Consider the following 26244-nt stretch of genomic DNA (forward strand, 5'->3'; position numbering starts at 1 on the left):
TTCTTTTCAATTTCGTTATATTTATGTTTCTTGAGGATCGTGCTAATGCTGCGGTAAGGGTTAACGAAGCTGTGGAAGCTCGTCGAGTCAATGATGAAATGTGAGGGTTCATCACGTAGCTTCTCTAGCTTGGGGGCGAGGAAAGGTGCTGCTTCTTCATGGATCAGACGGCAAGTTGCTAAGAGGGCTACTGGCAGACTCTTGACAACAAGTGTCATGTAAGATGCTGGCGTTGTTTGGTCTTCAGATTTGGGCTTGAAAGACGGGTCCTTGAGTCGATAGTGGCATGTCGAGGTTTAGATTTCCTCGTAGACCATATATCGTAGTTCTGCGGGAAGGTCTAGGAACCGGAACGGCTTGGCTTGGGTAGATGAGTAGGCTGCCTTGGAAGAAGATAGTAATGTCCCCATAGTGCTGGATTGAAAGTAGCTTGAGTTGGAGCCTTGTTGGTTGAGTCCGCTTGACGTAGAGGAAGACCTGAAGTGGGTGATTCCGTGGAGGAAGGGGAGTTTCACGTTACAAGTCCCGAACGCTTAAGTACGGTGTGTGAAGTCTTGCTTCCAGTCGCTGTCGCCTCAACTCCTAAGTGACACAACAGTGAAAGTCCACCTTCGGAAGGAAGAGAATAGAACGTTTCTTTCCTAAAAGACTGGAGGGTGTAATCGCTCGTAATTTGCTGAAGCCGTATGATTCGTCCCGGGTATCTCAACCACCTCACCTCTTCCCCTTCTTCCCACCTCCCTTCCCACCCTTCCCTTTCTTCCCACTCCCCGTAATACTCAACACATCCTTCTTACTCAAGCTCAGCGTCCCACCCCTAAACTTGCCTATACTAGGCCCACCAACCCCCCTCTCCCTCTTCTTCTCCGGCCCCTTCTTAACCACCCTATTCTCCCTCTCTAGCACAATACCCGCTTCCTTTGCGTCCGCCCGCCTCTTCTCTTCCGTCGTCCGCGCTTTGTCTATCATGTGTTTGCGCTGCGCCATGGGCATCTTCTTCTGTGTGAAGATGGAGCCTTTGGCGCCGAGCGCTTGGAGATGCAGGTCTTGCGATTTGTGGCGTGCGGCGCCGGTGGCGACGAGGGTGGGTGTGGAGGTGCCCGAGGAGGAGGCGGAGAGGAGGTGGGATTCGCGGAGGAGGCGTTGGAGGGCCATGTCGTTTTTTAGCATGGAGGATTCGTTGGGGTCGGCGTCGTCTTGTTTATTCTTGGTTGTGGTGTTCTTTGATGTGGTGGATGCTGAGGTGGGCGGTTTCGACGACATGAAGGCTTTCATTTCTGCTCGTTCCGTCTCGTCGAGTTCGCGCGTTGGGTCTTGGTACTCGATGACTTCGACGTCGTTTTCGTTGTCGCTTATGCCTGACCAATCTGATTCCTCTTCCTCCTCTGCTTCATCTTCCACGGGCGCTTCCTCTATCTTCGCTTTCTTAGGCTCTACCGGCAGAGGCTTGAACTTTGCTTCGAATGCGCGCCGGAAAATCGCCTGGAGATCTTCTGCGCCGGAGTCGTCGCCCGAGCCGGAAGAGGGAGAAGGTGATCGCGACGGTTGTTCGAGTTCCTTGCGCGTTACGCGCTTCCGTTTTCCAAGTGCGGGCGCCATTATCGTGTCGTTGTGCTGTGCTAGGCTGTGCTGAGCGCAAGCCGGGGCGATCCAAAAGTTCGACATGGGAAATTCTTAGCGCCAAATGCTCGCTCGGACCTCCCGTCTTTCACTCGACCCCTCCCCCGCAACACCACCATCACCACAGCCATACAGATCTCAAGATGACGCGCTTTCGCCCTTGTATAGACCTCCACGCCGGAAGCGTCAAGCAAATCGTCGGCGGCACACTCAACACCAACACCCCCGATGTCCTGAAGACAAACTGGACCTCCGAACACCCTTCCGCTTTCTACGCCGACCTATACAAACAACATGTCCTAACAGGCGCACACGTCATAATGCTCGGTCCGGGAAACGATCAAGCAGCGCAAGAAGCATTGGAAGCATGGAAAGGCGGTATGCAAGTTGGCGGCGGGATTACAGAGAAGAACGCGGCGGAATGGATTGAACGAGGCGCGGACAAGGTGAGCTTCGCCCATATACCAGGACACATACTATCATGAAATGTAGACTGATCTAATCGACGCGTAGTAGGTAATCATAACATCGTACCTCTTCCCCTCCTCAACCTTCTCCATGGACCGCCTCCGCGCCGTCCTCCAAGCCCTCGACAACGACAAAACAAAACTCGTCATCGACCTCTCCTGCAGAAGGAAAGACGACAAGTGGTTCGTTGCGACGAACAAGTGGCAGACCATCACCGATTTTGAGTTGAACCAGGGTAAGCACAACATCCCCAAACCCCTTCTCCACTACCTCAGCACAACACCTAACAAACACGTATAGAATCGATATCCCTCCTCGAACCCCACTGCAGCGAGTTCCTCATCCACGCCGCCGACGTCGAAGGCCTGCAACGCGGTATCGACCACGAACTCGTGACCAAGCTGGCGGAATGGTGCAGCATACCCGTCACGTACGCCGGTGGAGGCCGGTCGATTGAAGATCTAGAATTGGTGAAGAAGCTGAGCAAGGGCAAGGTGGATCTTACCATCGGCAGCGCACTGGATATCTTTGGTGGTTCGGGCGTCAAGTTCCAGGACTGCGTCAAGTGGAACACAGAGCAAGCATAGATGAGCAGGTCGCATAACAGGACGAGACGCTGGTGGCTGTCAGATGCTCCAAAGGGTGGGATTTGGAATACACATTGGATTGGTGACTCTACATAGCTTAGAAGGCCATCTACGTCAATCCATCACCAAGCAAACCGCACCAAAATGAATGCAAACAATCACATTCTTCCCTCTCTCGGCCCCTCAAACTGCCCTTTTATCTAGAGGCAGACGAGCCAAACTAAGCTTTCACTAGCTACAATAGCCATGCATGCATGCATCAAACTCCACTTTGAAAAGGAAAAGAAAATCCCCCCCTTGAACCCCAAAATCGTGTTACTCAATCAAGCATCTTAAAACCATGGGGGAAAAAGCCGCGCCCAAATGTGGTGTGGTGGAGCGACCAAAAAACCGTGCAAGCGCGCAATGGAAATGCCTGGAATGAAATCCTTCTTCAATCTTCTTTCGTCCAGGTCTTTGCAAGTTATACAGTGAGGCAATAAACGACATGTAGAGAAGGTATAAGGTGATTCGGTGTCACGCGGTCGTGTTTGAGGACGTGTGTTGTCATCTGGTACTGTTAGCAGATGCTTGATATACGTTATGTAGTGCTGCTACTTACGTTCTTCAGACGCCAGCTCGTGGTGTGCCAACTGCACTTGTCATTGTGCTAAGACCACCGTGCACGCTGCCACCGTCATCGTAGTCTTGCCATTCAGGGAACTCCGCGGTTGCTTCACGGAGCTTGTCAAGTGCGGTCTGTTCGATGAGGTTGGCGTCTTGGAAGAGCAGCGATGTGTCCTCATTGTATGTGCGACAGTTGTTACACAACAATCCAAGATCTTGGCGGAATTGCTTCACCGACTGGTACTCTTTCTTATTGATCTTCTTCTCGATCTGCTTCATACAGATGGGGTTCTTGATCAGCTGGTAGTAGTCTGGGTAGTCCCACTTGTCCGGCAGTTCGATGAATGGGTCGATGATACCGCGGTTGGGGATGTTCGGGTCTTGCGACTCCTCTTCCAGATCGTTGAGAGCTTCGTAAACAAGATTGACGACTTTCTGAAGCGAGGCTCGTTGATCAGGAAGCAGCATGTCCTTGGCTGGAGCAGGCCGACCGCGCTTCCGAGGTGCGAGATCAACGTCGAGGGAGGCCTCGTCAGCTTTGCGCTTTTCAGCCTTGGGTTTACGACCTCGCTTCTTCGGCATTGGTTCTTCTGAACTAGCACGTGAAGGCACAGGCGAATCCTCGTCACGCGCTCCGCCACTCTTCCTACCCCGCTTGGCGACCTTGGCTTCTTTGCGGGCGATAGCAGCTTCAATGGTGTCCTCGTCGTTGTCGACAGCCTCCAACCACTGCTCTTCGGTAAGACCGTCATCGTACTTGACGCGAGTACGCTCTCGAGCGCCACGACCAGCTGGTGTATCATCCTTCTCGTCGACAATGGGCGCCTCTTCGTTGAGGTAGATGTCGGGTAACTCGCTCTCACCGATCAAGCGACCGAGCGGTTTACCTGGACCATATGGATCTTCAGCCAAACGCTTCCTATCCATCTCCTGGAAGGTTATCAGCTCATGATCGTGACGCATCATGATCTGGTTCAGATCGTCATCGTCCATCTCCTCCTGTTCAAGGCTCTCAGCCGCTTCAGCAGACTCCAACATGATACGCAACATGGCGTCTCGCTCGTCATCCTTGGACTTGTTGTCGAATTTACCAGCTTGGATGACCTTGCCGTCCATGTCCAACTTGTAGTTGGCTCGCTCGAGAATCTTCTCTTCAACCGAGTTGGAAGTGATCAGACGCAGAATGCGGACCTCGTTCTTCTGACCAATACGATGAGCACGATCCTGGGCTTGTAAATCCTGGTGAGGATTCCAATCCGAGTCGTAAATGATGACTGTATCGGCAGTTTGCAGGTTCAGTCCAAGACCACCGGCACGCGTTGAAAGCAGGAAGCAGAAGTATGGTGAGTCGGGAGCGTTGAACAACCTCAGTAGATCGGATCGGTCATCTGCCTTGGTCGCTCCGTCCAGACGCAGGTACATCATGCCTCGCAACCGTAAGTAGTCCTCCATGATGTTCATGATTTGTGTCATCTGGAAGAACATGAGGACACGATGGCCTGTAGCCTGGAACTTGGGTAGAATGCGGTCAAGCAATTCGAATTTGCCGGCCGCACGCCATAGGAGATCGTTGGTGCCCTTGGTTGGATTCATGACATCCTCAACCTCTTCGAACACGAACGGATGGTTACACAGCTTACGCAACTGCATCAACATGTTGCTCAGACCGCGCATACCAGTCTTTCCGCCCTTGCCGTCGCTCACCATGAGTCGGTTGTGTGTAACAAGTTGCTTGTACAGCTTCGCTTGAAGAGTTGAGAAATTGCACTTGATCACACGCTCGGTCTTGTCGGGAAGATCCTTCTCGACATCGCGCTTGAGACGACGGAGCAAGAAAGGCCTAAGCACCTTGTGAAGACGACGAATGACGAGCAACTGCTCTTCTTCTGTAAGCTCCATCTTGTCTTGACCTCCAGTATTGGCGAAGGGAGTGTTGAACCACTCGTCGAAGGAAGTGGCTGACTTGAAGATCGTAGGTAGAACGAAGTTCAACATAGCCCACAGTTCCGTGAGGTTGTTTTGCAGTGGGGTACCGGTAAGAATGAGACGATAACGCGTTGTGTAGTACTGTGTGATGGTCATGCTGAGCTTTGAACCGGCGTTCTTCATACGGTGACCCTCGTCGACAATCATGTGTACCCACTTGATCTTGCTGAGGACTGGTCTGTCCTTGATGATGAACTCGTATGTGGTGAGGAGAACCTGGAACTGGCCCCATCGAATCTGCTGCTGGTATTGCTTACGCGAGTTGGGAGGACCCTTGTAGACAATCTTGGTAACGCTCGGCGCCCACTTCTCGAACTCGTTGGTCCAGTTGGTCAGTGTACTCAGCGGTACAATGACTAGGTAAGGTCCTGGCTGTCGCTTCTTCTCGATAAGGTAGGTGATCAAACTGATGGTCTGGATAGTCTTTCCGAGACCCATCTCGTCTGCAAGGATACCGTTCAGGTTGTTGTTGTACAGGGATATCATCCACTGCAGACCCTTGAGTTGGTATTCCTTCAGGGTACCTCCAACCAAGTTGGATGCCTGCTCTGTGACCTCCTCCTTGACGCGATGAGCAATCTCATAGTAGTCAGTCTTCTTCTTGCCCGGACGATCTTCTTCATCTCCAGACTCGGCTTCGCTCTCCACTTCGGGCTCCTCTGGCTCGTATGAGTTGTTTGCGGATCGCTGTTGTGCCTTGACGGAATCGGCGAGTTGCTTCAAGAAACCATCGGTCTGCTTGAGCAAGTGCGAAATACGGGTATCCTTGGCTTGTCCCAAAAGCTTGAGGTAGGTCTCTTCGTCGTTGGACTTGAGAGCCTGCAGACGTTGCTTCGCGGTGCGCTCGATGCGCTTCTGCTCTTCCTTCTCGATGTTCTGGTGGGTGGTGATCATGGTACGACCAAGTTTCTGCAGACGCATACGCTGAGCCGTGCCGGATTCTTGCAACTCGTTGCGGTGCTTGCGGATGGCATCGATGAACTCGTGGTGCTTCTTCTTCTCCTTGGTCTCGCGTGCGTCGCGTTGTTGCTTCTCCAGCTTCTCGGTAAGGCGGGCTTCGCGCATCGATTGCTTCTTGAGGCGTCGGTATACTGTTCGGTTCGCTGTCATGGCAAGGTTGTCAGCGTGGATCATCTGCTGGGCGATCTCTCTCCGCAGTTTCCGTTGCTTCTCCAACAGGTTAAGCTTCTTCTGCTCAATGACTAGGGCCAGTTTGACCTTTCCATCATCTTCGGGTGTATCGGTCTTGCTGGTATCCCAAGAACCGATGTTTGCGTGGACCTTCTCCAGTTCGGCCCTCCTCGCGGTGAGACGGTTGTAGAGGAGGATTTCACGCTCCTTGCGTATATCTTCCATGCTCTGCTGGACCGCATCCATGTCAACGCCCTGGGGCATGATGGTTGCGAGGTATGGTCGGTTCTTGCGCTGGGTGTGGGAGATGTAGTTCACATCGCGGAAGGCTTCGCTGCTCCAAGGATCGATGAAGGTATCGGGAAGACGAGGTAGAGTCCGGGTTTCCTGTACTGCGCCGCCATTTGCGCTCGAGGCGCTGCCTGCACGGGTGGCATTGTCGAGCATCTGAGAGGCGGCAGCTACCGCCTCGGCAGCATTCTGGGGCTTCTTGGCTTGGTGGTGACCAAAGATCTGCTGCTGCATGTTAGAGGGTAAGGGAAGACCCTTGGATAGATGCTTGAAAGCTCCAATCTGGGCGCGCAGCATAAGGAGTTGATCTTTATTCAGCGGCATTGAACCAGCTGTCGCCGATGTGGGGGTCTGGCCGTCGCCATGAGGAGCTTGGCCGCCAGCAGTCGCAGTCTGGATGGTAGTTGAAGGGCCGCTCGAGGCAGGCGCAGGCGTAGCGACTTTGCCCTCAGTGGGAGCAGCTGGCTTGTTGCCGTTGGACATGGCCATGCCGGCGCCGTTCTGTTGTGCGGCTTGGGGGTTCATATGGCCTTGTTGACGCTGCATCTGCTGTTGCCGTAGCATCTTCTGCTGTTGCTGAAACTGATTTTGCTTCTGCACCATGGTGAGAAGATTGCGCGCCTTGATGAACTCAGGATTGGTCTCGGGCACGCCTTGTTGCTTCATCCGGGTGTAGCTCTAAAGACCGTGTTAGTAAGCTTCACGAGCAAAGGCAGCTGCTCAGGGCGCAAGGGAACACGCGGTTAAGTGGCAGTACGTACCTGGAAGACCTGCTGAATCTGCTCGCGCGTAATGTTCGCAGCGAGGGGACCCTGCCCCGGCATTTCTGGATTGGCTTGAACCGACGCCATGGTGGTGGTGGTTCAGTATAAATGTTGTGGTGCGCGGTGGATAGCCAAGATGCGAGATGTCGACTCTCGACGCGGTCGCGGGTCGAGGCAGGCAGCAGTCGCGCAATTATGAGGGAAAGACAGTCGCGGGAGGGATGGGGTGCGCGTGCAGCGATTCTATAACATTATCGTGCGGCGTCGTGGTGGTGGCGGCCGTTGTGTTGATGAAGCCGATGAAAGACCTTCGGGGGTGCGCCGTTGGCAGAGTCGCGTTGTGTGGTGAGGCTGAAGGGGGTGCGCGCAATTTCGGTGGGGGAGGTGGCAAAGGCGCGGGCGCGCTCTAAAAGCGTTGGAAACCGCTATACGCGTCGTGGACAGCGTGTTGCGGGGATATTGAGATGCGGGCGCAACTGGGAGTGATATCGGGAGTGGTGTTGAACGTCTGCTGCGGCGGGCTGGGACGTCCTCTAGCCTGGAGCGTTGTTGCGTCGCAATCGAGTTAGCGCCTTGGCAGTCATGTGATGGCTCAATTGGGGCTGTGGCCAATCAGCGCGTGGTCGGCGTCCTGCTGCGCTGCTTTCACTCCTCCTCGTCCGTCTTCATTCACGTTCACTGAAGCAGTGGTTGTGGGGTAGACAGATAAACAACGCGCTTGACGTGGACTAGTGCCGAATAAGCCACCGCATCGGAGGCGGAGGAACGAGTGGAGTGGGTGCCACGTCCACGACCCCTCTAAACCTGCTACCACAGTCCAGCGAACATCAAACCCCTCTCCCTTTCTTACCAGGCCTGTCCCTAATGTTAATTTCGGTCAGACATGCCCAAATCATGGACCGAGGCGCCTTGTCCTAACTTTACGCCTGCCTAGCGACTCTACCAGCTAAAAAGGCCTTGGTGGTGAGAAATCTGGATTTGCGCTGAATGACGATGTGAGGCTCCCATCGCTCTGTTTAGCCATCCGTAACCACGCTCGGCCTCGTACATATATGAACGAAAGGCAAGGCAGCTGACAACATCTCCTCCTCAATTTCTAGTGCCTGAAGAAATTTGCTTTTTGATCCGCGCATTCATCTAGTCCAAGCGTAATCATGTTGGCTCCAAGTTCAGACTGGGCAGGGTTCTGCGACCAGGGCAATCTAAAGATGCTACAATCTTGGCAAACTTGTCATTCAGCTACGGACGCATTGCCAACTATGTACATATCGAGCTCACGCCAACTCTACTCTTTTCCAATATTCTCACGACTAGACCCAGTTCCTAAGTAAGTGTAGGTGCAGTCCAGTCAATGTACGTCGCAGCATCGGCACCAGAGGGGCCCTTCTCGATGTTGGCCGTGTTCGAGCTCTGGTTGAGCAAAAATTTGTTGATGAACGCAGTAAGATCAGTCTGCTGGTTGGACGGGAACGAACAGTGGTTATGGTTGCCAGAGCCAGTGAAGCCCATGTTGTCCGGCACGCCCAAAGCCTTGTAGATGAGGCGACCAGCCTTCATACAAGCAGTAGTAGAAACGGGACCGAGCCAGTCAATCTCGTTCTCGATGACCAGCAGGCCACGAGGAGCAACCATACCAGCGAGTTGATGATGGTCGGTAGCGAGGGTGTTGGACTTGGTGCTGAAGGAGTTGAACCTCGTGGAGAACCAGACGTTTTCGCCGACGATCTGGCTGGAGGTCTGGATGTTCTTTCCTTTGGCCTTCTCAGAGTCGGAGATGCGCCAGCAGGCGGCACCACCGGAGCCAGACTCCTGGGGCAGACCCAGAGCGATACGGTCAACGAGCGCGGCCGCGACGAAAGCACCCTTCCCGTTGCGAGAACATCCAGTCACACCAACGCGCTTGGGGTCGATGCCAACGCTAGGAGTGGCCTCAAGAGCATCGATGATGCGGTCGACACCCCATGCCCAGGCGGTGAGAGCACCAGCACTGTGGCTGGAACCGTACAGGTCGAAGAACTTGCCTTTGCCACGGCTGTTGCCACCCTGTTGCTGAGCGATATCGTCGTTGTTGAAAGTGATTGTCGCGACATTGCTTGGGACTGGGAGACTGGCAGCACCATATGCGATGATGGCAGGGAAAGGGCCAGTTCCGCTGGGCTTCTTGATGGAGACCGAGAAGGAAACCGACTTTCCTCCCTCAGTCGAGGTGATGGAAAGGGAGGAGCCAGAGAAGGTGGCCGTGACGCTTGATGGTTTCTTGGGAAAGTCACCGAGCTCTTGTGCCTGCATGGCAGCGCTGACCTCCTTGTTCTTGCATGCGAAATCGGCTTTCGTAGTAACAGCCCTTCCGTCGAAGAACTTGAAGGGGTTCGGCAACTTGGAGTTGGCGGTGGAGGGGAAGGTCGTTGGGACAGTGCATGTCGCGTCCTGGCGTTTCTCCGTAGCCGGTGCCGCAAGAACGGTCGTAGCGAGGAGCGGGAGGACGAGTGAGTATTTCATGGTGGGCGATTCGGTGATATTGTCAACCTGTTGAACCAACACTAACGATTGCTGGCAGGTTTTCGTCTCTTATGTAGTGACGATGACCTCCACAAGCATTCCGTGTTCCCGCGGGGAAATATAGCCACTATATGAATGCATGAGTATGACAAAGTGAGCTTCGTAGCGTGACTGCTCTGCAATAAAGGCAACACGTCTTGGCGCCTGCTGGTCTCCTTCATGCTCGCCACGCGCTTGAGGAGCAGGGGTTATCATAGCAGAATGTCATGGTCGCTACATTTGCTAGACCCATTTCTAGTGTAAGTGCTAGAGGCTTTTCGGTAGAGACTCGTGTAGGATGATATACTGCGTTTTCGAATTATGCCATTGATACAGTTTGGCATGAGAACGTTGGATACACAACGTCTCCCATGTAACTCATGCAAGCATCTACGGTACTGCCTTCAGCAAGTAGCACAGCCTTTCCCTGCATCGACAGCTCATTGATGGGAAAATTAGTCGTCATCTGTATAGTCGGTGTCATCGATTGGAGTGCGAAAGTTCCCTTGAGCCGCGAGGAGACCGCCTCGCACTATAACACCCATGCCCTGCCGTGTCTCCCAAAACGAGAAGTGACCACCTGAACAATGTTCAAATCCGGGTATTGTAGACTCATATGGGCATGGCGCAGTGAAACGGATGCCATGCCAGGACTTCGAAATGGACCTCGTCACAACGTGGGAGTCGATTGGACGCAAGAAGACGTATACACTCTAGAAGCCCTGGCTCGACCATTGAATGGAAATTAATACCGCCATCGCGGATTTCTGTGCTTCCCCACGTTGCGGGGTGCAGTGGGGCTCTTTCTGAAGTGCCGTTTAGCCTGTGCGTCGGCCATGCAAGATCACCCGGCAGTATATGATCGACATTGATTCCACTATGTGCAGACCTCTGATCAGTAATCCGTGGAGACATGTTGTTACTTGTATCTTCAACATCCTGCTCAGAGGTCACTCCGTGGGCTCAACAAGTAAGAGAACTGCGACCTATACCTCCAGGTGTCAGCGTGGAAGAACCCCCAGGGGACGTGGATGAAGTGGTTTCGCGTGCCGCGTGATTATTTGCAGTTCTGGCACTGTGCCAGACTTTTGCGACACCCACCGCTGTCGCCTTTGTTCTAGTACGGAAGGAGCCCATGCCCCTGGTGTCGCAACATGTATGAATCAGCTATACATGAGTCTCGCATGCCAGAGAGACTTAACAAGGTCGCAATTGTTGTTGCTGTTCGCGAGAGGTGAGCTCGAGAAGCTACACTGTCTCCAAGCTCTTTCTCTAGCCTAGTAGAGTACATGGCGTTGTCGGGAAGTCGCATTCAGCTATGAGAATCAACTTACGTACAGATGCGCAGCGTATAGGAAACAGGAACGGTTCCAAGGTCAGGGAGAACAAGTTCCTATGATGATGATGAAAGTTAAGGATAGCAACGTGGAAGGAGCCCTGAAGCAGCGGGAAGTACCCGTAGTCGCGCTTGCCCGAAACCCTGGCGCTAGTGTTCGCGGCTTCGGCACCCCTCCTGCGGCCTCACGGGAGTTTCAGCAGCGTCCACGAAATCCTGAGGAAAGTTATAAATCAGAACAGCGCTGCGCAACAGTATCAGGTGTGTATGTTCGCCATATCCTCATCATTCTAGATCAAAAGAGAAGGAAGCAGAAGTGAAGTCTGACTGGCCACATTGGAAGCAAGTGTAGATTTCAAAGCAGCCCACCTCGCATTGGCCAATCGCCGCTACCCTCCCCATAACCGTACATATGAAAAGAGCTCTCCCATCTCCAACGGTCGATACTTTCAAATCGGCCAAAATGTCAGGCGAGCGGCAAGCAGCGGACGCTATCCGCTTCTACGAATCCAAATCCTGGGATTACGACGCTACCTGGCACAACGATTTCACCAGGCGGTTCATGTCCTATCTCGATATTCAACCAGGGCAACAAATACTGGATTTAGCATGTGGCACCGGGCTATTGACATTCCGCGAGGCAGAGGCGATAGGACCACAAGGGCATGTCATCGGAGTTGATGTCACCCCTGGTATGCTCGCGGTCGCTACTCACAGAAAGACCCAAGGAGGGGACAAATACGCAAACACAACTTTCCTTCAAGGCGACGTCCTGCATTTAGAAGAGACGGAAGCACTCAGAGGAAAGCAATTTGACGTCATCACAGTGGCTTCTGCTCTGGTCTTGTTTCCCGATCCAAAAGCGGCTATTGAGCATTGGGCAGGGTTCCTGAAGCCTGGAGGCGTCATTGCCATGGATGCGACACATCCAAGAAACTTGGTCTCCGGCATGGTACTGGAGAGGGTTGCCCGCAGGTTGGAACTTCCCATTCCATACAATCGTTCATGGAGCAAATCAGAAGACACCCTGAAGCAGATGCTGGAGTCTGCGGGCGTGGAGGTAGATCAAGTTGTTACCGTTGAGAACCAAGCGGGATACGGCCGACGCACTTACGAGATGGAGCAGTGGGATGATTTCTTCGTCGAGAATGTGATTGTCAAGGACGTTGCGAGAACGTTTGCGAACAATGACATTCGAAGGAAAGCGCAAAAGATCTACAAGGAAGAGTGGGAGAAGTTGGCGATAGACGGAAAGATTGAGGAGATTGACTCGGTCTTCCTCGGTGTTGCGCGGAGACGTAAGTGACCCAGAGAGCTGAACCAAACGAAACTAACGTGCCATCTAGCTGCGGACGGTTCGAGATATGTGCCACAAGTTATACAAGATGACGTTGTTTTCAAAGGTGGATGTCGCTGCGGTGGCGTGCAATACACGTCGAGCGCCGCGCCTTCAGACATCACACTGTGCCATTGTCGCGCATGTCAGCAAGTCTCAGGCTCTGGCTTTCTGCCCTTTACACACGTTCCCAAAGACAGCATCTCATTCACCTATGCGGACACGCGCACAGTCCTAAGACTATCGGCCGTTGCGGAACGTACCTTTTGCACGGGCTGCGGAGCTCCGATCTCTATGTCATATCCCTCCGATCCCGACGGTCTAGGGTTGTGCATGGCAACGGTCGATCTGGAGACCCTTAAGACGGAAGTGGCACCCAAAGTGGTGAAGCATATATTCCTGCGAGAAAAGGCGCCCTGGGTGGTACTTCCCGAAGATGGAACGGAGCGGTGGGGCACGTCAGAAGACGCGCACCTGCTCGCGCAGAGCTAGACGGTTCGAATACAAGTGTAGCTACAAGAACATGCGGTGAACTTTTAAGGGTACGTGATTATTCGGTGTGAAGATTTGTGGGGTAAGTGCAGTGGGCGAGTGGGAGTACCTCCACTGATGGGAGACAGATGTGTGATGCCGCAATTACAGGATGCCGCGACCAGTGTCTCAGTCGCTGAATGTCCTGTTGTTGAGTGAGCGTCTTCAGATAGGCCTTCCCTGCTCATTTCAACGCGTACTGGGCCGTGCGCTAACTGTTGCACGATGAAATGTTTCGAAACGCGAACGCAGACCGAACGGCTTGCAAACAGGGACGAAGGCAGCTTACAGGCTGTCTTGCATTAGAGCATTCTGGCTGGCAAGGCGTCATTGGACTCTCTAAGCGACAGCTACGTGTTGCGGTGTGCGTTGCGTACGTGATGGGGCGAGCTAGCCCTCCCAGCCTCACAAAATCTAGTTCCCTGCCACGCTGTTTCCTGCCAACCACGCGAAACAGCCCTCGAGGACAAAACCTCGCCCTTTGCTCACGAAACATTGAACCCTCTTTTTGCTCTCTGGTACACTATACCGGCAGTGACACATTTTACTGCGTCTCTTACCACTTCTACCACCAAACATTCGTTGACCGCCGCTTTACCTTCCCACGACTCTCGTTCCGCCTTGTTATCGATAGATTGACAGTGTTGGCCGGGTTACCCTCAACACAACCCCGCCTAGCAGCAGCATTGAAACCGTTGCTTTCGCGTTTCATACGTAAACATCCATCTGCTCGACGATCCTTGGGCGACTGACGCATTCCTCGCCCGCTGACCAGCGTGCCTTCTTGCAATCCCGGCACCGGACGTCCTTTAGCGGCTGTAGTTTGGAATGAGCCGCAACGCCCCTCACAACGTGGAGCTCCAACAGCCGCCTCAGGCCCCTTATGCGACGCACCGCTCGAACCACAGTCGAAAGATCTCGAGTCCCGTGGTCGGCGACCAAGTGCACAGCTTCGACGACGTGGACATTACCGGCCTTCAACCACCACCTTCCGCTTTAACACCCACTACTGCAACGGCATATGACCCACATGCACCTTCCCCACTAGAAGACTTCCCTCGATCTGGCCGAACACATCAGCGGACATTGACTGGTACCATCTTCGACAACTTCAATCGCGCAACATCGACAATCCAGCAACATACTTCAAGAGCATCTTCACCTACAAAGTCCTTGGCAAGCTTCATCCCCTCCAGAGGCGCTATCGAGTCCAGCGCTAGCCAGCCTAAGATTAGGGCACTCCAAAACTGGTTCAACGGCTCCTCTGCACCCGTGACGCTGGGTGTCGGACAGCAAGACGAGTACTCGGATTCTGGTTCAGAGTCGGGAGAGGAATACGACTCTGAGTCTGAGGAGGAGGAAGAGCAGAGAGGCAGCAACATGATGACCAACCTCTTCAACCGCGGCTCTTCCCTTACGAGGGGCACATCGCAGAGCCCGAGACGATCAGACGACACCCAGACCCCGAGCAAGGCCCCGAGCCAGCCCACCACTAGCAGCAAGTTCGCATGGCTGCTGTCCACACAAAAGAACGCCGCTGTACCCCCTCCGCAGCAGTCTCCCACGTACCACAATCCCGACGATGAGCTCCTCAACTTGAGCATCTCGCAGTCGCTCTTCCCACACGGACCTGCCGATCCGCTAGCACCCTCGTCCTTCCACGACCTCCTCACCAACGCCGAAGCGCTGCTCTCTCGCTACCAGACTGCATACCGCCAACTCTCTACCGCGTTGGGAGATGCACATGCCGAACAAAGTGCGCAGGATGACGAGCTTGACGAGGCTGAGACACGAGCAAGGCATTTGAAGATGCAGCTGGAGACAATGGCGGCAAAGGCAGCTGAGCAAGACGAGCAGATGCGAAGCCTCATGGAGGACCTTGCATTTGAGCGAAAGGCTCGTCAAGAGGAAGAGGCAGCTCGTAAGAGGAGTCTAGCCCTCATCAGAGGCGCACCACAGTGCGACCACGCTTCATGCCAGGAGAACGCCCGCCGTCACAACCGCGTCTCCGGCTCGGAGATCAGCGTCGATTCCGGCTTCGAGTCTGAAGCCGAGACCGATGCCGCAAGCGTCTTCTCAAGAAGCTGCCTCAGCCCCACCGGTACCGACCGCTCCTCCATTCTCGACACCGACATTCACGACATCACACCCAAGGGACGCAAGCCGCAACCCTTGAAACGCGGAAGCACATATGAGCAGAGGCAAGAGGGCAAAGTCGACATCGCAAAAGGCGGATGGGGATGCGCGAATTGCCAGGGCGGTGCACAATCCGCTGTTTGGGGTCGTCTGGCAAAGGAGCGAGAGGAGAACCGCTCGCTCAGACTGAGGGTCGAGACCCTGGAGGAGGCTGTTGACGGTGCTCTCAATGCCGTCGCTGGCGCTTGGGGCGTGTAAATACCCGTGTACAAACATACATGACTTTGGAGTACATTGGCGTTTGGTATACCACTGCTTACGATTGGATGACTATCAGATTGGTTTAGTCTTTTGGAAGATGCAGCGCATCGTAGTTTAGTGTAGCATGAACCACGCTTTACCTTTTCGCAACCACCAGGGCAATGATGCAAAAGTGCTGTATACATTGAATATGCTCCATACATCCAACTAACAAGTAAAACCCCCCCTCAGCACCACTCAAAGCTTCTGCTCCCCACCACAACACCCCTTCTCCTTCTCCACCAACACACTAGCCTGGTTCTTCGTACTCGGCACATCAATCGCCGGGTTCCTCTCAAAGAAATCACTCGGCTTAAAATGCACCTGGTAAATCTCCACCGGCATAACAGGCCAGTCCTCCACCCGCGGGTTGTGCGTCAGTCCAAACACATTCCACACCACCAAATCCTCATTCTCAACCCCGTCTTTCCGTGCCGCCATGTCGTGCACACCCCCTTCCTCCAACTGACTCTGCATGGTAAACCGTCCTGCAGCATACAGCTCGTCATCTTGGTACTTGGTCACCCATACGTGGTGGTTCGTGAAGAGCGCGCGCTGCGCTTGAATGCTACCCGGCGCGGCGAGGATTTTCTGCGTGGGCAGCGGCGCGAATTTGTAACCAACGGGGTTCCCTGATTTGGGGTTCGTCTTGGACGGGTTTATTATCTTGAAGACGCGGTGGTCGAAGGGATTTGCGTCTACGCCGCCAGATTTGTCGATGACGGTCTTGCGGATCTCGTAGAAGTTGCCGGCGGGGTTTGTGGCTGCGTTGATGGGGGTCGAGTGCGATTCTTCGTATACGACGGTGTTTTTGTGGCCGTCGATTGCGGGGTCGAAACCTGTTGGTGGGTGGTGGTTAGGTAAGTGATTCTTGTGTTGGGAGAGATTGAGGATGACGTACGGGCTGCGAAAATGTGTTGGTGATTTTGGGCGAGGACGCCGCCGGAGACTACGTTTCCGTAGTCGGACGTCTTGCCTGGGTCGATGTTGACGACGGAGACGATGCCCGTGGCGCGGACTTCGAGGGTTATGCCGCCGGCGGTGTCGAGCTTGTAGGCGAAAACGTATTCGTAGTTCGCTAGGGTGATGATGAATTGGACGACGAGTTCGCGTAGTCGGGTTACTACTGCACGGCCAGTCCGCCAGTTGGCTGGTTTGGGGAGTTAGTCTTGTATGAGGGGCTATTGTGGGATACATACTATGCTTCCAGCCAATACCGTTGTCTTGCTCGTGAAGACAGACTACGTTGGGGTGGACCCTTGGTTCGCCATCGTTACCAACAACGACTGCGTCGAAGTACTTGATCACACCGAGGCAGTCACAGCCCAAGGAAAGGTTGTTGGCACAGTTGCCAGCGCCTCCGTCACCGAAGTCGAAAGCTTGCTTGCGGTGAAATGGTGGACGAGCATCAGCATACGGGACCGACATCTCTGAGATGCTCATCCGGTACATGATACTCCTGCCATCGTACTTGACGTCGTGCAGTACGGCTCCTTCACGGGGGTTGAACGAGACCCTGAAGCTCCACTTCTGCCACTCAACCAGTGACTCGTCCGTTACGCTGAAAGAAGGTCCCTCTGGTTGTGTGATGTTGATGGGCTTCACGTCTTGTCGAAGACCGCCTTGCAGTAGTTCGGGAACGTATTCTGCACCCTCGCAGTGGTCCAGAACGCGCTCGGAGTGCGTCTGACCTGTGAGGCTATCGCCCTTGCCACCAGTAGCTAGACGATCAACGCGGATGATCTTTCTTGTTTGTGCATCCATGACAGGAATCAGCGGTAAGGGGTAGGCGTAGAAGTTTGAGTCGGCGTTTCCGTTCCTCATGTCCTGGGCGAAGCATAGACCCTGGAAGTATCTTCGGTTCTCAGCACCAATATCGAGACCACCGTATGGCCTATGATCGTTAGTAACGTGGTATACTGAAGTCGACATGGGTACCTACCAAGGCTCAACGACCAACTCAAACCCATCAGGCAGTTTGATCTCAGCCATAGCTTCCTTGAACATATCACTCTCCTCACACGCTTTGACAAGATGTTGGAATTCCCACAACGTCAAAGCAGCCTGCTTCTCCTTTCCCACAATCTCGTGTCGTACCCTCTTCCTCTGCTCAACATCAATAACAGACTCGTGGTACTCTGGTATCTTGTCTGAGCCGATGACGTCGTACTGGCACTTTGCCAACCGCGGTGGCCGCTTGGAAGCTGGTGACTGTCCTGGCTTTGCTGCATGTTCGAGCCCAAGGTACTGTTTCATGAGCTCCTTTGCTGGTTCTTGGAGGAAGATCTCTCGAAAGTCGACAACGCAGTCTTTGTGGAGGGAGAGGACGGTGTCACGCGCAATACGTGTCTCCTCTATGTTGAGGATACTGAAGGGATGAGGTGCCATGGTGTAGTGTATGCTTGAAGGAAGGAAGGCGGTACGATATTGTCTTCACCCGGAGCTGGTGTGGCGTAGATGGAGTGGAAGAGAAGTCGTCCAGTCTGGAGGGACATGATCCAATTTATCTACAGACGTACACATTCTGCCGAGCCCGTATCTCTAAGCGTAGAAGCGGGGATATTAGATGATAGACGTTGATGATACGTTCGAACACGCGAAGCAGTACCGCCGTCATGCCCTCTGGCGGAACATCGCATGTACCTTCCAAGTTCGGTTAGTGCGAGATGTTGATGACCATGTGCTGCACGCTCTGTCGAGCGACACACAGATACAGAAGTGTTATCTATCTAGCCCCTGCTACTCCAGGATACGTACCAGGAAGACAGTGCTACTGTGTTGTTCTTCGCGGAATGTCGCGTGTGAAGAAGTCGAATCCTCCACCGGAATTACCTCCGCTGTGGGTCGGATTACTCCAGGACTGGTCTGGCTTGGGCTACCACAGGACGGAACATTGCGCAGCAGCGATAAAGGCACTGGATCTGGGTATATCGGTGGTCGTGTTATGTAAGTCGACGATCTGGAGCACGCTGGGGAAACGGATACCAAGCTTTGTTCCGCGATGTAGTACGAGATCTATGCACTACCCACCTAGGTAGGTACAACAATAACGCACCGGCTTGGCGCGATAGCAAGATTGGAAAGGGCTCTCCAGCTTCGTTCTTACTCCGTGTGCGATTGCCGCGAGGAGTCACGTTGCCGAATAGTTTGCCGTTTCGATTGCTATCTAGGTATGAATCGATGGAAGTCGCGCGAGATCAGGCAGAATGTGAAGCCTTGCAGTTGGGATTCCCTGTCCAGTATTGCAAAAACAGTGACAGCTTTTGCAAGACAGGGCAGTCTTTGATTCCAGGAACGTGTTTGCTATCTGAATCAATGCTCAGTAACAGTATTTGCTAGACTTCTCTATCCATTGATTATCAGTACGTGATTGAGAAGACGAACACGCCATAGCCTAGACGCCGTTAGTGGAGACCGATGTCGATGGTGGATCATCCTCGGCTCATGCATCGAGCTATCCCGCACCCAGACTGTGGATACAGAGACGGATGCACAGCTCTTGCCATGTCTCCACTGTCATTGCTTGGTATATTTTCAGACAATTTTGCTGTTTTTCCATCAAATCATCCATTTCAGTGATCCCCGCATCGGTGGTTTAGTGGTAAAATTAGCCGTTGCCATCCTTCACAGGACAGTTTCGGCTAGCCCCGGGTTCGATTCCCGGCCGATGCATTACACGCCTTTCTTTTTGCCATTCTACACGTCGTAGCAGCGTTGTGGTGGATGGAGTATGTTTTTGAGCCGGTGGTTGAGGCGTGACCGCCGCGTGGCCATAAGCGAGGCTAGCAGCAGCGAAGCGTGGCAGATGAGATGACAAACACTTGAAGTCTGCGAGACTGGAGGAAGTCTTTTTGCGCTCGCATCATTCTCCAACTAGGTTCGCCTTTCTTTACTATACATTAAGTCGCTCTCTGCTGATTATCACATGCTGCGCTCCGGACGACTGCATATCGCCCTTGCCTCGCACTCGTATTACCTACAACATCCCATTAAACTACACTCAATCCCTCGCATTCCCCGACATAGTAGCAGCAACCGCACCCCCAAAGACAGCACCAAGCCCAATCCTCCTATTCTCCCTCTGCCCACTCACCCGCCACCGATGACAAGCCTTAGGCACCACTACCCTCTCCGGCTCCGCAAGCCCCATCTGCCCCGGCGGTGCATTCTTGAGTTGTCCATACTGTACTCTCCTATCCCCAACATCTTCAAGCACCTGATCAAAGTCGCCATGATATGCTTTCATTTTGTCAGGCGCGATGATGGGCGCACCGAAGGCTTGTGAGATCTCTAGTGGACCTAAAGTGACTTTGCGACCGAGTTGCCAGAAACCCCAGTAAACGGGTAGGACGAGTATGACTGTGATGAAGGTTGCTGCGAGGGCGCCGTAGACGTAGGCGGAGGAGGTGAGGTATTCTTCTACGATGCCGGTGATTGATGTGGTGATGTTTTGGCTGGCCATGCCGAGGGCTTTGCGTTTGTCTCTATCGGTTGTAGGGGCGCCTTTGATGTACAACGCAGTCACAAAGCTCAGTGTGTTAAGCTTGCGCAGCATCTCGATGGTAGGATCATCCCGACCAGGCTTGTTGATGTTGAACCAGCAGGCGTCCTTCATTACTTCATCGTTGTCTGAGTAAAATGTAGTCTGCGTGGAAGCACCTTGAGAACTAAGATCCCAGCCATTGTCATAAGTGAGGTTCACCGAAGACCCATAGAGGTTATTCATGATATAGGCCAGACTCCCGACTGTGGAAGAGCCCTCGATTCTTTCGTCGAGACTGACGGTCTTTAAAACTTTCAGTCCATCAATTTGTCTGATCCCGTTGAGATTAGCTCCGATGGGCCGTGGAGCATCGGCGTTGAAGAACTTGATGTGTGTGACGATGTTCTTGCCATCAAGTTCTTCTTTGCTTGGTACCATGACAGTAACTGGATACTGAACGACTGCAGGCACGATCTCGCACGTGCGTGTAGTCTTACGACCCGGGCACGAGTCGTCTTTCCCGATTCGGCTATCAACATATAACATCTCGAGATTGATGCTGGCGTATGATTTCGTTTCGGTTGCCCATTGTGGGTTGAAATTGACATGCCATAGCGGATAGGATCCCGCTTCTTCTAATCCATAGTCAACCTGTTGGTAATCGCTTGTGCAATTGAACGCAAACCCTAGACCTTCAACGGCACCACTGCATTCCTGGCGATATGGACATTCGAAGAAAGACGCAGTATCGTTGAGACCGTCATGCACCTTCCCGTTGGCGAGCTTGCCGTTGTACGCATCCAGAACGCTGGCCCATGAAGCAAGATTCAGTCTGGTGGTGCCATCTCGTGCGGGAAGACCTCCTAATTTCTTCGGCCAGTCTCTCTCAACCCATCCAGTCATGGTGGAATTGGCGTACTCCTTTTGCTGAGTTACAATCGTCCTCGTAGCTTTCTGGAAGAGGGTACTATCGACAACAGCGAATTTGGTCATAAGTGCGGCGAGGGCCACCAGGTTGAAGTATCGACCGGAAGTAACAATCGCGTAGAAGCTGTAAGAATATGCGTGATTCTTATGTAACACATGGAGAGAGCTACCGCGCAAGGCTGTTCTCCACCATGCGATAGCCAGTCCATGGCTGACCAGAGTGATCAACCCCAGATTCTGGATCTGGTTCGCGATATTCAGAAGGACGTTGGGCTGGGCCGGAAAACTGTTTCATTAGTACCAACCTGACGAAACTGTGTCTGCTAGTCTTACCTCGTAAATGGCCAGTCCTTGACTCGCTTCTTGTGGGAAGAGACCAGAATGATGACAGCCGTAGCAGTTGCCACGAAGATGACCACGAGTCCCGCAAAGCCGATCCATGGAAACTGGTTTTTGAAGCCAGGTCTCCAGTCGATGCCGTCGATATCTGGATCATGTCCGGCATGGTCAAACTTTTCGTTGTAATCCCGCCTCGGTACGTATGGCTCTCTACTCGACTTCTCAACATCACTGAAATGTGTTCTGCATTCCTCAGTAACAGCGTCAATGTTGAATCTGAAGTCTTCTCTCGGTGAGCCTGGGGCGGTCTTCCAACTTTCTCGATCAGTAACAGGAGAGTTGGGAGCAACAGTTGGGGACTGCCAGGCCGGTCGGATTTCGTTGTCCATGACAGCAGTCTGGCGTGGAATCGAAAGATTCCAGATGGTGCAAGGGGGAAGATGTAGTAATAGATGCATCTAGAAAGCACGGTAAGCAAGTAACAAGCAAACCTCGTGCAACAAAGGAAGCAGCAAACAAGTTCGCATCGTGTGTTATAATCCCGTTATACAGATAGATCAAGGTGGCACAGCATGCGAAGCGAGCTGACCCAATTGCGATGGCTGTAAGCCGAGAAAGGTCTTGGTCTCGTTTCTTTCGACCTATCCATGGAGAGAGTAACCATATCATAATACTGTAAACGTTCAAAGAACCGATGTGTCGTTTGTCGCGTTGTGTCTAAGCGATAAGATATGAAGTTGTGGTATCGTATAAGCGTACAAGCATGGGGATTCCGCGCGTCAGTTGTACCAATAGCGGAAGTTCTTCTTCAATCCTGCATCTGTTCGTCGTCTTGCTCCTGCTCTTCTTTGAGATTATCCTTTCCATCTTCATCTTCCGGAGGCATAGAAACAGGGAACGAAAGATGTTTCCAGTCCTCGATCTGGGAAGAGTCAATATGTTAAGCGCAGCGCAAGAAGGACAATGCCTACCTCTTCAGTGATGCTCTTCAGTCTGTCGCGAATACTCTCCACGGCGTAGCTACCCAGAATCAAGCGCAACGGAGGATAGCTGCAATGACCCAGTTGCCACACCAGCTCTGCGCTCTTCACTGCGCTCACCGGTTGTCGGTCGTTCAGCCACTGTACCATCCGTCGCGCGTGTTGCGCGGGGCTTGTCAGTCCCGAGTAGGGCTCGCTGGGGTTCGGTTTCACGAAGAAATGACCGTAACGTTTCGGCTTCGGCGGACCTGTTCCTGGAACGGGCATGGAAGTATAGCTGGGTGGTAATATGTTGTCATCTGGCTCGTCCAATCGAACATGTCCAGGCTCGACCAGTGTTGCTTTAATGTTGAATATATCGACTTCGTACAACATCGACTCTATGAGCCCTTCCACGGCGTACTTGGTCGCACAGTACGGGCCGAGGCCAGGCACGCCAAGGGCTCCAGCCGTGGATGAGAATATGAGGTATCGACCGGAGTTTTGTGAGCGAAAGTAGGGGAGGGAGAGTTGCAAGATGTGTAGGGTTCCGAGAAAGTTTGTGGTGAATTGATTGCGTAGGTCGTACTCGTCCTGATCCTCGCATGCTGCTATGACGCCGTAGCCGGTGCTGTTCGCTATGACGTCCACCTGACCCCAGTACTCGATGCTCTTCCTGATGACCTGATCCACTGTCTCGCGTACTCTCACGTCGCATAGTAAACCCAAGCAGTTTCTGTTCTTCCACTTATCCATCTGTTCAGGTGTGTTCTCTTCGGTCCATCCCACCGCGGTGCATTGGTCGCCGTGCGCTAGTATCGCTCGAACGAGGGATCGTCCCATGTGACCGGTCGCTCCGAAGACCTACAGGAAGATTTTAGCTATCGAGATCAAGGCAACAATGCTTGATGACCTACTATCCATACTGCTCGCTTGGGCGGGTTGTGCTCAGATGGTGGGTCGCAGGTCGCTGGAAGGATGAGATTGGGGTTGTGAGTTGCAGCGCCTGGCGAGAGGCTCTGACTTTGGGTATCGAAATCCATAAGGAGGTTGAAGACGCTACAATGGTATGCGATCTTGAATTGGTCCAGAGGTGGGGAGCTTGGCAACCAATCGGACTTGCAACTGCCGCTATCTCCGTCTGGTTCAGGTGAAGGCAACGAAGCCACGTCGCGCACTTGATATGTGTACGCGAGTAATCCAGGGTATTCCCGTATCGCGTCGGGAATGAGGCTTGGTAGGACTAGCACTCAAGGCATGATGAACCTCCTCTCGTCGATCAGAAAGCGGAGTCCCTCGATGACCAATTGGCTGGGAAAGGCCTGTTGCCGGTTCATGAAGTTGCTGACGAGAATGAAGAACATGATGAAGATGTCGAGGTGCATAGGCGACGTGAGGAAGAAGTGGTACGCGAGGAATAGGAAGGCCTGGGCGCGGTATCTGCTCTTGATGGATCGGATGACTCTATTCGCCTTGATGGCAGCGGCGCGGTTGGTGGGGGTCCTGAAGGTGACAACCTTGGAGAGAAGGGGCATCCTAGGTAGAGTCGTGCCTCGTCGCGGTTCTGGGTCTGGAGAGACCTCGGGGCTGCGGAGATGGGCGTGGAGTGATTAGGAGGCTTATCGATATGGCTAGGTCGGCATCCTTCCAAGGTCCCGATGCACAATTACGTCTGTCTGCCTCTGCTCGAAATCACCATCCACACCCAACATGCAATTGTCAACGCGGTAGCAACTCTCTAGTCGCGACTATGGTCAAAGCAGTGCCCACGCCCGTGGCGCTGCCCGTCACACAGGGCGGCTCGTCATCGTACAGTTGCCCATCAATTGCAGAGACCCCGCTAACTTACTACAGACTCTCCTTCACACAAGGCTTCCTACTCGGCCAGCTCTCGATTGCGATTTTGATGTTCTGCTTCATAAAGTTCTTCATCTTCGGAGAGCCACCGTCCGCCGACGACCGCGCATTGCATCTCAACTCGCTCCGCCGAGCTCGAACTTTGGCACACCAACAGTCGTATAAGCAATTGAGAACGCGCGCAAACTCGACGTCTCTCTCCTTACGGCATAAACCATCCAGAAGTATAATACGAAAAGGCGAGGAGAGCAGGGGAGGTCCAAGCATACAGACTATCCTCGCGAAAACGTATTACAACGTGAAGGGACACCAACCAGAGAGCTTAGACTGGTTCAATGTGCTCATTGCGCAAACAATCGCACAGCTGAGGGCCGATGCACGCCAGGACGATGCAATCCTTACTTCGCTCACCGACATCTTGAACACGGGCAGCAAGCCGGACTGGATTGGCGAGATCAGGGTGACGGAGATAGCATTGGGGGATGAATTCCCCATCTTCAGCAACTGCCGAGTCATGCCAGCAGAAGACGGATTCTGGTACGGGCCAGGCAATACAGATGAGAAGGAGAGACTGCAAGCGCGCATGGACGTTGATCTGAGCGATGTCATTACCATCGGCGTAGAGACGACACTGAACCTGAACTGGCCGAAACCCATGTCCGCAGTTTTGCCAGTCGCGCTCGCTGTGAGCATTGTACGATTCTCAGGGACCCTCGCCGTGTCCTTCATACCCTCCTCCTCGCCTCCACCAACCACCGCGCCCATGCCATCGCCAACATCAAACACACACCGAGGTTCCTCGCCGAGCCGTCCAGCTTCCTCATCAGGCGCACCACCACACCGTCCCACGACATTAGCCTTCACCTTCCTAGACGACTACCGCCTGGACCTCTCCGTGCGTTCCCTAGTCGGTTCGCGATCACGCCTCCAAGACGTACCCAAAATCGCCCAGCTCATCGAGTCCCGCGTCCACGCCTGGTTTGACGAGCGAGCCGTAGAACCCCGCTTCCAACAAATCGTGCTCCCCTCACTCTGGCCCCGCAAACACAACACACGAGGCGGAGCCACCGAAGACGCCGACGCAGCCGCCGGCGAGAACGAAGAGGATGAGGACGACGAAATCGCCGTCATGGAAGGAAACGGCACAGCTCCCGGCTCAACATCCTTCATCCCCAGCCCCATCGCCGAAAACGCCACCCTAGAAGAGCGCATAGAAGCAGAAGGCCAGAAGATGCGAGAGGCGGAGATCAGAGCTGGGGTTAGAAAACCCAGTGCACCAGACTCTCGTAGCCAGAGTAGGAATACCCGGGAAGACGGCATGCGGTGGCGCGGCGAGCAGAGAGACCGGCCCAAGGGGTCTGGTAGACCCAAACTGCAGAGTCGGACTACGACGGGCATTGCGGGAGCCATACCGGGCGCTTTACCGAGGTGAAGCGTGAAATGGATGTATGTGTATGATGACATGACTGAATGTATATAATACCAGTAGCGGCGGCGGCGTTGTGGAGCGAAAGCATACGTCTTGCTTTCGGCACATCAGGTCCATATTTACTCGACGGAGTACGAAACCCAATGTACCTAGAGCAAGACGTATGCCCAGGTACATTGACAGTATCGTGAGCTTCGCTAAATATGAAGCTCACGATACTGTGCATGTACCTGGTTCACGGGACGCATCACAACACAATCGCACAGCTGCTCATAATGACAACACAAGTTGCATTTATTGAACTTCTCCTCCCACATAACCCTCAGTGCACACCGAGTATCTGTACCCCAGCAACCCAGAAGATCACTTCCACCATGTAAAAGTGCCATTGTCTACCACTCATGAGCAACACCCGATATAACTGTAGACATCCCAGCCCAGACTTTGCCTAACACAACGCTAACCCAACGAGAGACAACACCTTAATCTCACCTCCCATCTTCAGGTACAGGAGGTAAAGAATTGGAAAACGCCATGGGTATCTGTCTTTCTCTAGCTATGACAGGGGACAGGACAAGAAAAGAACAACGTGGATAAGATTGAATCGAAGACAGCCACAC

The 26244-nt window shown here is 53.4% G+C and overlaps 11 protein-coding genes and 1 non-coding gene across 12 annotated transcripts; 5 read left to right on the top strand and 7 right to left on the bottom strand.

The window, feature by feature from the left end:
* Window positions 1-714: 714 nt before the first annotated feature.
* On the bottom strand, window positions 715-1599 carry J4E87_005269 (uncharacterized protein; the record flags this gene model as incomplete). The annotated part of the gene is made up of 1 exon (XM_049376884.1): window positions 715-1599. The coding sequence occupies one exon, from the start codon at window positions 1597-1599 to the stop codon at window positions 715-717; it is 885 nt and encodes a 294-aa protein (XP_049233109.1).
* Window positions 1600-1763: 164 nt separating this feature from the next.
* Window positions 1764-2675, top strand: HIS7 (Histidine biosynthesis bifunctional protein hisB; the record flags this gene model as incomplete). Its single annotated transcript, XM_049376885.1, has 3 exons — window positions 1764-2066; window positions 2137-2323; window positions 2389-2675. The coding sequence occupies 3 exons, from the start codon at window positions 1764-1766 to the stop codon at window positions 2673-2675; spliced, it is 777 nt and encodes a 258-aa protein (XP_049233110.1).
* Window positions 2676-3281: 606 nt separating this feature from the next.
* Window positions 3282-7540, bottom strand: J4E87_005271 (uncharacterized protein; the record flags this gene model as incomplete). The annotated part of the gene is made up of 2 exons (XM_049376886.1): window positions 3282-7367; window positions 7451-7540. The coding sequence occupies 2 exons, from the start codon at window positions 7538-7540 to the stop codon at window positions 3282-3284; spliced, it is 4176 nt and encodes a 1391-aa protein (XP_049233111.1).
* Window positions 7541-8776: 1236 nt separating this feature from the next.
* On the bottom strand, window positions 8777-9952 carry J4E87_005272 (uncharacterized protein; the record flags this gene model as incomplete). The annotated part of the gene is made up of 1 exon (XM_049376887.1): window positions 8777-9952. One exon carries the CDS (start codon window positions 9950-9952, stop codon window positions 8777-8779), a length of 1176 nt encoding a protein of 391 aa, XP_049233112.1.
* A 1838-nt stretch (window positions 9953-11790) lies between these two features.
* Window positions 11791-13155, top strand: J4E87_005273 (uncharacterized protein; the record flags this gene model as incomplete). Its single annotated transcript, XM_049376888.1, has 2 exons — window positions 11791-12625; window positions 12674-13155. The coding sequence occupies 2 exons, from the start codon at window positions 11791-11793 to the stop codon at window positions 13153-13155; spliced, it is 1317 nt and encodes a 438-aa protein (XP_049233113.1).
* Window positions 13156-14022: 867 nt separating this feature from the next.
* On the top strand, window positions 14023-15588 carry J4E87_005274 (uncharacterized protein; the record flags this gene model as incomplete). Its single annotated transcript, XM_049376889.1, has 1 exon — window positions 14023-15588. The coding sequence occupies one exon, from the start codon at window positions 14023-14025 to the stop codon at window positions 15586-15588; it is 1566 nt and encodes a 521-aa protein (XP_049233114.1).
* Window positions 15589-15828: 240 nt separating this feature from the next.
* J4E87_005275 (uncharacterized protein) lies at window positions 15829-18018 on the bottom strand (the record flags this gene model as incomplete). Its single annotated transcript, XM_049376890.1, has 4 exons — window positions 15829-16469; window positions 16532-16780; window positions 16830-17524; window positions 17573-18018. The coding sequence occupies 4 exons, from the start codon at window positions 18016-18018 to the stop codon at window positions 15829-15831; spliced, it is 2031 nt and encodes a 676-aa protein (XP_049233115.1).
* Window positions 18019-19214: 1196 nt separating this feature from the next.
* J4E87_005276 lies at window positions 19215-19302 on the top strand. The gene has a single exon. It is a non-coding gene; the product is annotated as a tRNA-Gly (tRNA).
* Window positions 19303-19630: 328 nt separating this feature from the next.
* On the bottom strand, window positions 19631-21768 carry J4E87_005277 (uncharacterized protein; the record flags this gene model as incomplete). The annotated part of the gene is made up of 2 exons (XM_049376891.1): window positions 19631-21164; window positions 21374-21768. 2 exons carry the CDS (start codon window positions 21766-21768, stop codon window positions 19631-19633), a joined length of 1929 nt encoding a protein of 642 aa, XP_049233116.1.
* Window positions 21769-22187: 419 nt separating this feature from the next.
* On the bottom strand, window positions 22188-23381 carry J4E87_005278 (uncharacterized protein; the record flags this gene model as incomplete). Its single annotated transcript, XM_049376892.1, has 3 exons — window positions 22188-22301; window positions 22351-23202; window positions 23256-23381. The coding sequence occupies 3 exons, from the start codon at window positions 23379-23381 to the stop codon at window positions 22188-22190; spliced, it is 1092 nt and encodes a 363-aa protein (XP_049233117.1).
* A 207-nt stretch (window positions 23382-23588) lies between these two features.
* Window positions 23589-23873, bottom strand: J4E87_005279 (uncharacterized protein; the record flags this gene model as incomplete). Its single annotated transcript, XM_049376893.1, has 1 exon — window positions 23589-23873. The coding sequence occupies one exon, from the start codon at window positions 23871-23873 to the stop codon at window positions 23589-23591; it is 285 nt and encodes a 94-aa protein (XP_049233118.1).
* Window positions 23874-24088: 215 nt separating this feature from the next.
* Window positions 24089-25627, top strand: MMM1 (ERMES complex subunit mmm1; the record flags this gene model as incomplete). Its single annotated transcript, XM_049376894.1, has 2 exons — window positions 24089-24147; window positions 24193-25627. 2 exons carry the CDS (start codon window positions 24089-24091, stop codon window positions 25625-25627), a joined length of 1494 nt encoding a protein of 497 aa, XP_049233119.1.
* Between the last annotated feature and the right edge of the window lie 617 nt (window positions 25628-26244).

This window comes from Alternaria ethzedia (genome assembly GCF_023757985.1).
Source record: "Alternaria ethzedia strain BMP 0044 chromosome Unknown scaffold_11, whole genome shotgun sequence".
In the NCBI taxonomy this organism is placed as follows: Eukaryota; Fungi; Ascomycota; class Dothideomycetes; order Pleosporales; family Pleosporaceae; genus Alternaria; species Alternaria ethzedia.